The sequence below is a fragment of the Nerophis ophidion genome, linkage group LG24 (genome assembly GCF_033978795.1).
Source record: "Nerophis ophidion isolate RoL-2023_Sa linkage group LG24, RoL_Noph_v1.0, whole genome shotgun sequence".
Taxonomy (NCBI): Eukaryota; Metazoa; Chordata; class Actinopteri; order Syngnathiformes; family Syngnathidae; genus Nerophis; species Nerophis ophidion.
The window spans coordinates 10,412,784-10,426,545 of NC_084634.1; the positions used below are offsets into that span (position 1 = coordinate 10,412,784).

Consider the following 13,762-nt stretch of genomic DNA (forward strand, 5'->3'; position numbering starts at 1 on the left):
TTGCTTTCAGTCCCCTAGAGGGGGGCCCACATCTGAGGTCCTCTCCAAGGTTCTCATATCATCATTGTCACTGGTGTCCCACTGGGTGTGAGTTCTCCTTGCCCTTATGTGGGTTCTTCCGAGGATGTCGTAGTCGTAGTGGTTTGTACAGTCCTTTGAGACATTTGTGATTTAGGGCTATATAAATAAACATTGATTGATTGATTGATTGATTGATTGATATCGGCAATGATATCAGCAGCGTCTCAGGTACAATACATCTATTTAGTCATCCTGATACTGGACAGGATGATGTCGGCAATGATATCAGCCGCGTCACAGGTACAATACATCTATTTAGTCATCCTGATACTGGACAGGGTGATATCAGCAATGATATCAGCAGTTTTCACAGGTACGATGCTTCTATTGAATAATACTGACACTGGACAGGATTATATCAGCAATGATAGCAGCACTGTCTCAGGTACAATGCTGCTATTTAAGAGTCCTAATACTGGACAGGGTGATATCGGTAAATATAGCAGTAGTTTCACGGGTACAATATATCTATTTAGTAATCCTGATACTGGACAGGATGATATCGGCAGTGTCACAGGTACAATACATCTATTTAGTCAGCCTGATACTGGACAGGTTGATATCAGCGATGATATCCGCAGTGTCACAGGTACAATGCTTCTCTTTAGTCATCCTGATACTGGACAGGTTGATATCAGCAATGATATCAGCAGTTTTCACAGGTAAGATGCTTCTATTTAGTAATCCTGACACTGGACAGGATCATATCAGCACTGTCTCAGGTACAGTGCTGCTATTTAGTAATCCTGATGCTGGACAGGATGATATTGGCAATGATATCAGCAGTGTCACAGGTACAATACACATATGTATTTATTTCCTGATAATTAGCTGCCTTTAAAGACTGATACTGATAATCAATTATTTTTAATGTGGTTTGCGGACACGTTTCTTTGCAGCAGGTGTCTTGGTAGGCTTTCAGAACACCCTGGTAGTGATGCTAAGGTTCGATGTGTTGAAGTGTGATGATTTTTCTGAGAGTCAAATATGTTAATCCAGTTAGCACTTCTCTGTGGCACACTTTTGCTGCGACACACCTTCATCATCTTCATCAGCAGGTGGGTTCTCCTGACAGTCCAGCAGCAGCTGAGGCTCACCTTCTTTGTCTCCAGGAAGTGTGTCCGCCTGTGCAGCGTCCAGCCTCAGTCCCCAGCTGCTGGCCTCCCTGCAGGCCCTCGGAGACAACGCTGACCTCACACTGCTGCCACACTCGCTGCACCAGGTGTGTGGGTGTGGGTGGATTCTTGTATTTGTATCCTTGAGACATCAACAAGGAAAAGTACCTTCCATATGAGGAGGTGTGAACAAGTTACGACGAAAATCATGGTCCCAATACGGAAAACCATTGCATCTAATAGAGAATGTCTCATCTGCACCCCTGGTGGTGAAATCTATCAAAATAAGGGTGGTGCCAAAGATGAGGGATTTTAAAAGTGCTCCCCCGCTGGCCAACATATAAAATAACAAGTGTGTGTAAGAAAGTGAAATTCGCCCCCTTTGGCCAAAATTAATTAAAATATTTAAAAAAATATGTAGAGACATACTGTAATAACTAAATAATGAAGATTAAAGGCCTACTGAAATGAGATTTTCATATTTAAACGAGGATAGCAGGTCCATTCTATGTGTCATACTTGATCATTTCGCGATATTGCCATATTTTTGCTGAAAGGATTTAGTAGAAAACATCCACGATAAAGTTCGCAACTTTTGGTGCTGATAAAAAAGCCTTGCCTTTACCGGAAGTTGTACACGATGACGTCACAAGTGTTAGGGCTCCTCACATTGTTTTTAATGGGAGCCTCCAGCAGCAAGAGCTATTCGGACCGAGAAAATGACAATTTCCCCATTAATTTGAGCGTGGATGAAATATTTGTGTTTGAGGATATTGATAGCGAAGGACTAGAAAAAAACAAAAACAAAATCAAGTTTTAAAAAAAAAGGCGATTGCATTGGGACGGATTCAGATGTTTTTAGACACATTTACTAGGATAATAATGGGAAATCCCTTATCTTTCTATTGTGTTGCTAGTGTTTTAGTGAGTTTAATAGTACCTGATAGTCGGAGGGGTGTGTCCATGGGTGTCTTGAGGCCAGTGTCTCAGGGAAGTCGACGGCAGCTGTTTGGACGGCGCAAGCTCAGCTGATCTCCGGTAAGAGGCGACTTTAAACCACAATTTTCTCACCGAAAACTGCTGGTTGACATTTTGGTCGGGATCCATGTTCGCTTGACCGCTCTGATCCATAAACAAGGAATCACCGTGTGTTTGTGTGGCTAAAGGCTAAAGCTTCCCAACAACATCTTTCTACTTTGACTTCTCCATTATTAATTGAACAAATTGCAAAAGATTCAGCAACACAGAAGTCCAAAATACTGTGTAATTATGCGGTTAAAGCAGACGACTTTTAGCCGCGAGGGGGGCAGCGCTAATATTTCCTTACAGTCCGTCACGTCACGTGCACACGTCATCATTCCGCGACGTTTTCCACAATAAACTCCACGGGAAATTTAAAATTGCAATTTAGTAAACTAAACCGGCCGTATTGGCATGTGTTGCAATGTTAAAATTTTGTCATTGATATATAAACTATCAGACTTCGTGGTGGGTAGTAGTGGGTTTCAGTAGGCCTTTAAAAACCAATCACAAACAAAAAAATACAAAAACAAAAATTAAAAGCAGTCTTTTTCTCACAATGTGTAAACTTTTTTTCTTATAATATTGGGAACAAATTCTCATATTCTTTCTGTTTCTGTAATATTGCAATATTTTCTTGTAAAATTATTACTTTTTTATGTCAAATTATTACTTTTTAATGCAAAATGGTGACATTTGTCATATAAAATTCTGACTTTTTATCACAATATTGCCAATTTTTTGGTTGTTCTTGTAAAATAGTGACATTTTTGGAGTAAAATGATGACTTGTCATCAGATTCTGATTATTATATATTGCCAAAGTTTTAAAGTTTTCTTATAAAATTGTGACTTTTGTCGTTTAAAATTATGACTCTTTTCATAAAATTGCCAACATTTTAAGCTGTTCTTCTAAAACTGTGACTGTCTTTGAGGAACATTCCAACTTTTGTCATAATATTGCACAAATGTTCAGTTTTTCCTGTAAAATGTTGACTTGGGTTTAGTATAATTACGACTTTTATTATAGTAATGCCAAAATTATACGTTTTTCTAGTGAAATTGTGACCTTTTTCCTGTGAAATTCCAACTCCTTTTTTCACTACAACCTTGTTTTATAATTGCATAGTGTGTATATATTATTAATGTTGTAAATACACATCTTTATATATCTGGAAAGGGAGGTCCTAAGGAGGTAGGCATTATACGGAGGTCTCAAGAAGGTAACAAATACAAGAATGTGTGTGCGTGTGTGTGTGAGAGTGCATGAGTATGCGTATATGTGTGTGTGTGCAAAGAGGTCTTTTCTCACTCTAAATCCTTTGTGTGTGCGATTACTCACACACACACACACACGCACACACACACACACACACACACACACACACACACACACACACGCACACACACGCACACACACGCACACACACACACACACACACACTCACTAGTTAAAGTAGAAAAACGTCAACATCTTCTGCTCTCCATGGAAGACTCCCTGTCGGGGCGATACTGACAATTTTCATATCGATCTGCTCCCATGCAAATACATGACCTGTATCGCTGATGCTTTTTGTCTGAAATGTCAGGTTTAAATAACTTTGGGAATTTGCCTCTTGTCGGTACACTTTTATTATTATGATAAACCATAAGACAAATGTTTTATGCAAATAAAATGCATAAAGGGGGGGGTGTTGGCGAAGGGTGTAGATATTTTCAAGTATTTCTTATATATATATATATATATATATATATATATATATATATATATATATATATATATATATATATATATATACATATATATATATATATATATAAAATATATATATATGTGTGTGTGTATATATATATATATATATATATATATATAAAATCTGTTTTTGAATGAGTATATCCGTTCGGCCGCCGTGTTCAATGGAGTGTCATGATCTGTGGTTCAGATCATGTTTTGTTTAGTTATGTTCTGTTAGTTTTGGACTCTTTTAGTTCCTGTTTACGCTCCCTTATTTAGTTATAATGACGGATCATTAGTTTCACCTGCCTCATGTGTTCGGATCACGTAGCTATTCTAATCAGAGACTATTATTTAAGCCTGTTTTGCCAGTTAGTCGTCCTGGCGACATTACTCTGTATTTGCTCCTTTCATGGTTAGTTCACGCTGCTCCGTATTGATCGTTTCATGCCATAGTTCATGCTGCTCGTTTTCATGCCACAGTAAGACTTGTTTGTTCCATGCCATAGTCCATGTTAAGTGTTTAGCTTCTATGTTTCCTGCGTTAAGTTTTTTTTAGTTTGTTAGCTTCTCGTGTGAACGGCACGCTTTTCTTGAGAAAATAAATATGTTCCTACCGTCACGCCTAGTCCAGAATAGTCCGTTTGCATCCTGGGAGAACAAACCCCGCAGCAAGCTGCGACCCTCTCGTCATAAGAAGGAGAAGTCTGATCTACAAAATTTGCAGGCCCTTTCCCTTCGAGCTGTCCTGGCTGAACTGAAATTATTTTACCCAATCATTTTGGAACTTGCACGCGTACTTCTTCTTACTCGTCATCGCCATGTCTTTTCTTCGTTCTTCTGCTTTGTCTCTGTTATGTTTGTGGACATTGCTACTTGCTGTAGTTTTGAAGCATGGATGGGGAGGCAGGGGCGGCGGCGATGACCAAAAATAACGCTGAGTTGGAATATAATTACAACACTTTATGTACATATTCATATAATATTTACATATTTATATAATATGTAACTACAAACTCCATTCACAGACAGAGTCTCATTGCTTTTATGAGCGGTCGAGCTAGTCAAAAGCCGGAAAAAAAAAATATATATGTATTTTTTTTTTAATTTGTTGCGGCCGTAATTCTTTCGTGGCGGGCCGCCAAAAATAAATTAATGTGTGGGAAACCCTGTTATGGACCCACTACCTGCGAAAGCTAGCTCTCCAATCAGCTAAACAGACTCAATAAGTGTCATGATCTGTGGTCTGGATTATGTTTTCGTTCTTTTTTGTTAGTTTTGGACTATTTTAGTTCCTGTTTACACTCCCTTGTTTAGTTACCGTGGCGACCCATTAGTTTCACCTGCCGTTGGTGTTCGGACACGTACCTGCTCTAATTATGAGATCATTATTTAAGCCTGTCTTTGCCAGTGAGTTGTCCTGGCGTCATTGCTAGTTTTCATACGATACCGTAGTTCTTGTTGCTCGATTCATGCCGTGTCAACGTAAGTCGTGTTTATTTCCTGCCTCAGTTTCTTGCTTGTTCCAAACCATAGTTTATGCTGTTTGTTTCATGCCACAGATTTTGTATTTGTTTACCTCATGCCCTGCCCAGATTTATTGAGTTAATAAATATGTTCCTACCTGCAAGCCTTGTCCGGAATAGTCCGTTTACATCCCGGGAGAACAAACCTCGCAGTAAGCTGCGACCCCCCCGTCATGTCAATAAGAGGACTGTTCCAGTACCTTGTACCTCCCTACCGTACCTAAACAGAGTGAATAACTCCACAATGAAGTTTTGGTGAATTTACTGAGCAATTTGTGAAACCAAAACAACAGACACTCGTACCGTGTTAGCATATTAGCTAATGCTAATGAAGCTAGCCCGATTACATTACGATAGCACGTACAAATATGCACGAAAACACTCCTACAGACATCACACATGGGACGGTTTAGTACGTAAGAATTGTTTTAGTTACATTGTAAAACTTACAAACGTTGCTTGGAGTGATGAATGAAGAATCAATACGAGTAGAAACGCTATGGACGGCAGGAAGACAAGCACAGCACTCGGATTGAGGGAAAAAAAAAGAAAAGCTCAACCTGAACATTAGAGATGCGCGGTTTGCGGTCACAACTGCGGAGTCGGCGGATAAACTCGAACTCTCACTTCCTGTCGATAACGTCACTTCCCTATCTCTCCCGGAAGTCCCGCCCCCCCAGCCAAAGTCATTGGCTAACACCCCGTAGCCAGCTGCTACATTATACATAGTTAAATGTTATGTTGAAGAGGTTCATTTAGCCTACTGACGTGTATTTATAAGTGGTTGATTTATATAGGCTAGTAGGTAAAGTGTCGTACCTGACAACACTTGATGGTACAATCCATATAACACGTCACAGACAACGTCACGCTAACATCACGTGACACCTCTGATGAAGGCTGCAGAAGCGAGGTAGCCCAAACTTGTCAGGTACAACACTTTTCCTTACTAGCCTATAGAAATCAACCATTTATAAATAGTTAAATGTTGTTACCCACATACGAAAAACGAGCAGCACTCTTTGAAACAGTATGTGGGCATACTTTTATTTTGAAGTGTCTCGTTAGGTCTGTCGACGGATGTAAGGAAGCCAACGAGATATTTGTCATTTGTTGGTATTTTACTTGGTAAAATGTTTGATCCACATGCGGTGCATGTTATTATTTTTACATTTGTAACGTGCTTTATTTATTACAGTTTTCACGGTGTATTTGAAGGGAAAGTAAGCCTTCAAATAAATCAGTTCAAGAAAGCCATTGTGTCTGTGCTATTTGGAGGGAGTTACACTTTCTAACCTCACTAATGCCTTGCATCGTCTATATTAGATATATAACAACGGGCGGGTGGCGGGCGGGTGTGGCTTTGATGAAATGTTGGTTCGGGTGGATGGCGGGTGGATGACGACTTTAATGATGCGGTTGCGGATGATATAACTGCCTCTCCGCGCATCTCTACTGGACATGGAAAAACACCTGCAGAGGGCGAACTTGTCCATAAGATGGCGTCATAGCACAAACTTTTTAGGTGTACGTGCTTGTTTTATGGTTGTATGGCGACCTAACATTTTCTTTGGATCCCTTCCAGATTGCTGAAGCCTGTTCACTCCAAGAGGATTGTATCCTTTCATCAGACCTACTCCTGGAGAGGGACGACCACCCAATACGCTACTTTTGTGGCACCCACCAGATTCTGTCCATTCACCTCCAATCCAATGCTGCCAGATTTTGATACCTTTGTTGTCCGTGACGTTACGTTCGCTGGCATGTAAACAAAACAACAACCCGAGCAGCACTCAAGGTGGACTCAGTCCAACTCTTTCTAATAATGTCACAACTTTCAAATATGGAGTGTGAGTCTTAGGTCACCGAAAGATTCAATTGGATTCCGATTCCATTTAGAATCGATTCTACATTCAAAGTGAGTCTCGCAACATATTATTTGGTGTAATAATTATAACTATAATTTGCAATTTCGGTAAGAATTGCGTGTGAATGCCCGTATGCGAGCAAGATACCCGTGAGTGGAACTGCAATGCTTTAATGTCCAGGATGTGTGGAGTGTGTGGATGTTGGAATGCTTCCAATCGAATGACAAATGTGGGATGTGCAGAAGTTTGTTTATTGCCAATTCATTGTCAATGGGGAGAAAATTCCTGGAAATTCCGGGAAATCTGGAAAAGGGAAAACATGATTTGCCTTCAGTATCTCTGGTGAGTAGTGTGTGGATGGTTGAAAGATTCGAATCGGGTAAAAATGCAGCAAAAATGTGAGACATTTGGGCGTTTCATTTGAATGGTAATTTCCTGGAAATTTCGTGAAAACTGGGAATTTTTGAAAACATTGATATTAGCACAATTGTCCCAGATGATATAAATGGGTTGGTGTTGGAATTATTTGAATCGATTGAGAAATGTTGACGTAGTAACAGTTTGAAGTAAGAATTGGTATTTCAGAATTCCTGGACTTTAGGGAAAACTGGGAATTTTTACAACAAGAAATATGGTAGTTTTGTTGTCCTAACTAAGAGGAAAGTGTGTAATGGTCGAAAATGTTTGAAAAATGTGGAGTTTGGAAACTTTCCAGGAAGAGGTGAAAATAGGGCTTTGGAAAACCCAGAATTCTGGAATGTCCTGGAATTTTTTAAAATTCGAAAATTGCAGTTTGATTTTCGAAAGTGAGCTGAGTGTGTAGATGGTGGAACAGATGCAATCGGTTGAGAATTGTGGAAATTGTGCATGTTTGAAAAATGGCCCATTCATCTAAAATTGGAGAAATGTCCTTGAAACCCGGGAATTTTGGGTAATCTGAGATATTTCTGAATTTTTTTGGGCTGAACACATGATTAAAAAAATGTGAGAAATGTGGGCGTTTAATTTAATGGGAATTTCCTAGAAATGTGGGAACTTTGAACTGAACTCTCGCGGCTGTGTTGGAGCCACTATGGATTGAACTTTCACAGTATCATGTTAGACCCGCTCGACATCCATTGCTTTCGGGGGGGGGGTTGCCCACATCTGAGGTCCTCTCCAAGGTTTCTCATAGTCAGCATTGTCACTGGCGTCCCACTGGATGTGAATTCTCCCTGCCCACTGGGTGTGAGTTTTCCTTGCCCTTTTGTGGGTTCTTCCGAGGATGTTGTAGTCGTAATGATTTGTGCAGTCCTTTGAGACATTTGTGATTTGGGGCTATATAAATAAACATTGATTGATTGATTGATTTTGGGAAAACTGGGAATTTTTTAAAAATATTGATACTAGCACAATTGTCCGAGATGGTATGAATTGGTTGCCGTTGGAGTTCTTTGAATCGGTTGAGACATGTTGACGGAGTAACAGTTCGAAGTGAGAATTGGTATTTCGGAGTTCTTAGATTTTGGATAAAACCGGGAATTTGTACAAAAAAAACCTAAAAAGGAACATTTGATGTCCCAACTAAAAGGAATGTTTTGATGGTGGAATTGGCTGATAAATTTGGACTTTGAAAACTTTGGGACAAGGGGTCAAAGAAGGGAAACTGGGATCTCTGGGAATTCCTGGAATTTGGTATATTAATTGTCCAGGATGAGTGGAAGGTGTTAAAAGTGGAATGTTTCAAATCGGGTGACAAATGTGGGAATTTTTTGAAAAGTGTTCCGATTAATTTTCACCGGCCAAAATGTCCCATTAAACCGGGTATTCTGGGTAATTTGGGGTATTTAAAAGTAATGTATTTTCGTGAGCGCACGATTCCCGGTGCTGCCGAACGTTTTGATACTCCTAAAAACATTTTTTTTAATTGATTCTTAGAAAAAAACAATAATAAAACAAATACAAATGTATTTTTTTATTTTTTGAATAAAAATAAAAAAAAAGAATCCATTTTTAATCAGGATTATTAGGAATCGCAATTTGGATGTGAATCGATTTTTTGGTGCATTGCTACCAACAAAGCAAGAATGCTCTGTAAAAATACAAACACTCAAGCATTTAAAATAAGGCTCCATTCTTTCAGAATGCGCTAGCTTGATGCTAATTTACATTGGGTTTGCCACCGACAGGCTACTATTAGCATTAGTGATTTTACATGGCGATTTCAACACCTCCGAATTTGGTATAAAAAAAAAAAATTGCTGGTAATAATAATAATAGTAATAATAATAATAATTGATTTTATTTGTAAAAAGCACTTTACGTTAAGCAAACAACATCAAAGTGCCACAGTGTAAAAAAAAAAGTAATATTAAATGTAGCGGTAAAGTCCTATACTATTACTGCTACTGGTTGCCGAATATAAATGAAGCTAGTTCAGACGTGTGCAGCCGGCTAATAATTGATGTCCAAAATTGTGTCCATGTTTAACAAAAATATTTAATTTCATAAGGTCACATTTATATAACAGACTTTGTACAAAAACAGAAAATATACGGCAGCAAACAAATACCAGCCTGGCACAGTCAAAAACTGTTGCGCCTCTACTCAGCAACACCTGAGCAACATCCCGACTCCTCCCTAAATAGACAGGCACTTGGCCTTGGAGCCAACCCCTTTAGTGACGTCATCAATTTGACAGACAGAAAGTGTATTTGGCTCTAACAATAATAATAGATAATAAAAATAAATAAAATATTAAACTAGAAAACAGCCCAATAGCTAGAAACCAGCATGCATGTCTATAAAAAGGGTTTTTTTTAAAAGATGGGTTTTTAAGCCTTTTTTAAAAGCATTCACAGTCTGAGGTGCCCTTAGGTGGTCAGGGAGAGCATTCCACATACTGGGAGCAGCGGAACAGAAAGCCTGGTCTCCCATTGTTCGAAGCTTTATCCGTGGAGGTTGGAGGAGGTTAGCCTGTATGGAGCGGAGGTGTCATGTGGAGGATTTGGGGGTGAGCAGTTCCTTGAGGTAGAGGGGGGCATTTCCATGGAGGCACTGGTGAGTTAGTAGGGAGATTTTGAATTCAATCCTGAATGGAACAAGAAGCCAGTGAATGGATTTGAGAGTTGGTGTGATGTGGTCATGTTTCCGCACTCTCATCAGGATCCTCGCAGCACTATTTTGTATGTACTGCAGCTTCTGGATGTTCTTGCTGGGGATCCTGACAAGAAGTGCGTTGCAGTAGTCGAGCTTGGAGGAGACAAAGGCGTGGACGAGCCTCTCGGCTTCAGAGAGAGTGAGTGAGGGGCGGAGTTTTGCATTGTTCCTGAGGTGGTAGAAGGAGGTCTTGCACAGTTGTTTGATTTGAGCCTCAAAGGTCAGGTGAGGGTCCATTTTAACACCCAGATTAGTGACTGAGGATGAGAGGTGAATGTCGTGGCTGGAGAAGGTGATGCTGGTGATGGTGTACGACTGAGTCTGATGTGGGGTGCCGACTAGAATGGCTTCAATTTTGGAGCTGTTTAGTTGAAGAAAATTGTGTTTCATCCACTCCCTTATCTCCTCCAGGCAGTTGGTAAGTGTGGATGATAGCAGGGCTGCAGAGGGGGTTGTGTTTGTTTTCAGGTAGAGTTGAGTGTCATCGGTATAGCAGTGGAATGATATTCCGTGCTGGCTGATGACACGGCCAAGAAGGAGCATGTAGATTGTGAAAAGGGTGGGGTCGAGGACTGATCCTTGAGGGACACCACAGGTGACAAGAGAGTGTGTCTGACTTTGCCTCTCCTAGAGAGACGAACTCTGTTCTATCGGTGAGGTAGGATGTGAACCAGTTTAGGGCAGTGTCAGAGAGTCCGATGGTGGAGGATGCGGTGATCAACAGTGTCGAATGCTGCAGTGAGGTCAAGGAGGATCAATCAATCAATGTTTACTTATATAGCCCTAAATCACTAGTGTCTCAAAGGGCTGCACAAACCACTACGACATCCTCGGTAGGCCCACATAAGGGCAAGGAAAACTCACACCCAGTGGGACGTCGGTGACAATGATGACTATGAGAACCTTGGAGAGGAGGAAAGCAATGGATGTCGAGCGGGTTTAACATGATACTGTGAAAGTTCAATCCATAATGGATCCAACACAGTCGCAAGAGTCCAGTCCAAAGCGGATCCAACACAGCAGCGGGAGTCCCGTTCACAGCGGAGCCAGCAGGAAAACATCCCAAGCGGAGGCGGATCAGCAGCGCAGAGATGTCCCCAGCCGATACACAGGATGAGAAGAGATGGTGAGCCAGCATCAGCAGTCATCAGCAGGTCTTCGGTGACCCTGACCAGAGCTGTCTCCGTGCTGTGGCCAGTGCGGAAACCAGACTGGAATTTTCCATAAATGTTGTTGGTTTTAAGATGATCATGAAGTTGGGCAGCTACTACCTTTTCCAGCACCTTAGAGAGGAATGGAAGATTGGAGATCGGTCGATAGTTGGCCAGTACTTCTGGGTCTAGGCTGGGCTTTTTGAGGAGTGGTTTGATGACTGCAGTTTTCAGGCCAGTGGGGACCTGACCGGCCTGGAGGGATTGGTTAATGATTTTGGTGATCAAAGGACTTATGGCAGGGGTGTGCGTTTTTACCAGGGCTGAGGGAAAGGGGTCCAGGATACAGGTGGAGGGTTTCATCTTCCTCATGATGCCCTCAGCCTCTCTCTGCGTGATGTCTGTGAAGCAGCAAAGAGGCTGAGTGGTCCCAGGCTGAGGGTTGACACTCGGGACTGGGGGAGCAGGGGGGGTGGAGAGAGAGGAGCGGATGTTTTCTACTTTAGTCCTGAAGAAAGAGATGAAATTGTTGCATTGCTTCTGTGCACTGTAAAAAAAAAATCCTATTTTTATGGTCAACTAACTCTAAATTTCTACTGTAATTTTTCAATTTTTAAAAATAGGTTATAAAACTGTAGAATTATTGACATTATCTGCAAATAAACAAACCGCCTGTTATTTTAAGTAATATGCCAGTAATGACAAACTATGTATATTTCTATTTTTTTTACAGAAAAATACCAAATTAATTATACATATCATTTTGATGTCCCACTGGGTGTGAGTTTACCTTGCCCTTATGTGGGCCTACCGAGGATTTCGCAGTGGTTTGTGCAGCCCTTTGAGACACTAGTGATTTAGGGCTATATAAGTAAACATTGATTGATTGATTGATGGATTTTCTGTTTTCTCAAATTACTTTCAAATTCATGTAAAATTACAGTAATTAACTTTCATTAAATATGTAGCTTGTTGTATAAAAATCTATGTCAATACCAACAATCTAACAGTTTTTTATGTAATTTTAAGGTAAATCTTGTTTTTTTTAATATTTATGTGTATTTTTACATTCAAGTTGAAAAATGTATTTAGTCCCTTACATGAAGTGTTTTGTTCCTACCAACAATTTAATGTTTTTCTGTGTAACATGACACACATTGGTGACTGCAAGACATATTTGATCACAGCCAACAGCCACACAGGTCACACTGAGGGTGGCCGTACAAACAACTTTAACACTGTTACAAATATGCGCCACACTGTGGAGCCACATCAAACAAGAATGAAAAACACATTTCGGGAGAACATCTTCACCGTAACACAACATTAACATTCCATGTGTTACAATATACACCTCAACCACTAAACCCCGCCCACCTCAAACGCTGCACGGAGGGGGGCGGTGATGTGGGGGAGGGCAGGGTTGGGTGGTAACGGGGTGTAGCCCGGAAGAGTCAGCGCTGCATGGGATTTTGGGTATTTGTTATGTTGTGTTTATGTTGTGTTACAGTGAGGATGTTCGCCTGAAATGTGTTTGTCATTCTTGTTTGATGTGGCTCCACAATGTGGCGCATATTTAAAACAATGTTAAAGTTGTTTGTATGGCCACCATCAGTGTGACCTGTGCGACTGTTGATCAAGTATGTCTTGCAGTCAATATCATACGTCAGTCAATGCTGTACACATCACGCGCCCAAGTCGGCACGCTGGTGATTTGGTGAATGAGTAAACGCAGAGTGTGGCAAAGTGCTGTCGCAGCACGACTGCGATATAAGCTCGGGCAGAGATTGAGTCAATCCTACGAGAGTGTCACTGAAAGTCTTTCGGTAGGATCGGTAAGAATGTTCTTAGGGCGGGATAGCCATTCATGGACGGCGTGGCGCAGTGGGAGAGTGGCTGTGCGCAACCCGAGGGTCCCTGGTTCAAATCCCACCTAGTACCAACCTCGTCACGTCCGTTGTGTCCTGAGCAAGACACTTCACCCTTGCTCCTGATGGGTGCTGGTTGGCGCCTTGCATGGCAGCTCCCTCCATCAGTGTGTGAATGTGTGTGTGAATGGGTAAATGTGGAAGTAATGTCAAAGCGCTTTGAGTACCTTGAAGGTAGAAAAGCGCTATACAAGTACAACC

The 13,762-nt window shown here is 40.9% G+C and overlaps 1 protein-coding gene across 4 annotated transcripts in view; it reads left to right on the forward strand.

Annotated features, from left to right (window-relative positions):
* Positions 1-13,762, forward strand: part of cnstb (consortin, connexin sorting protein b) — a 50,818-nt gene that overhangs the window by 8,308 nt on the left and 28,748 nt on the right. Inside the window, exons 1-3 of one of the 4 annotated variants that reach the window (XR_009804058.1) lie at positions 282-875; positions 1,194-1,303; positions 7,062-7,092. Coding sequence is in view for 3 of the 4 variants with exons in the window: in XM_061885957.1 (XP_061741941.1) it covers positions 446-875; positions 1,194-1,303; positions 7,062-7,092 (571 nt within the window). In the remaining variant the exon portion in view is untranslated. Of the gene's footprint in view, positions 1-281; positions 876-1,193; positions 1,304-7,061; positions 7,093-13,762 lie in introns of those variants that run through there. The other 3 variants (XM_061885957.1, XM_061885958.1, XM_061885959.1) reach the window with 3 other exon arrangements.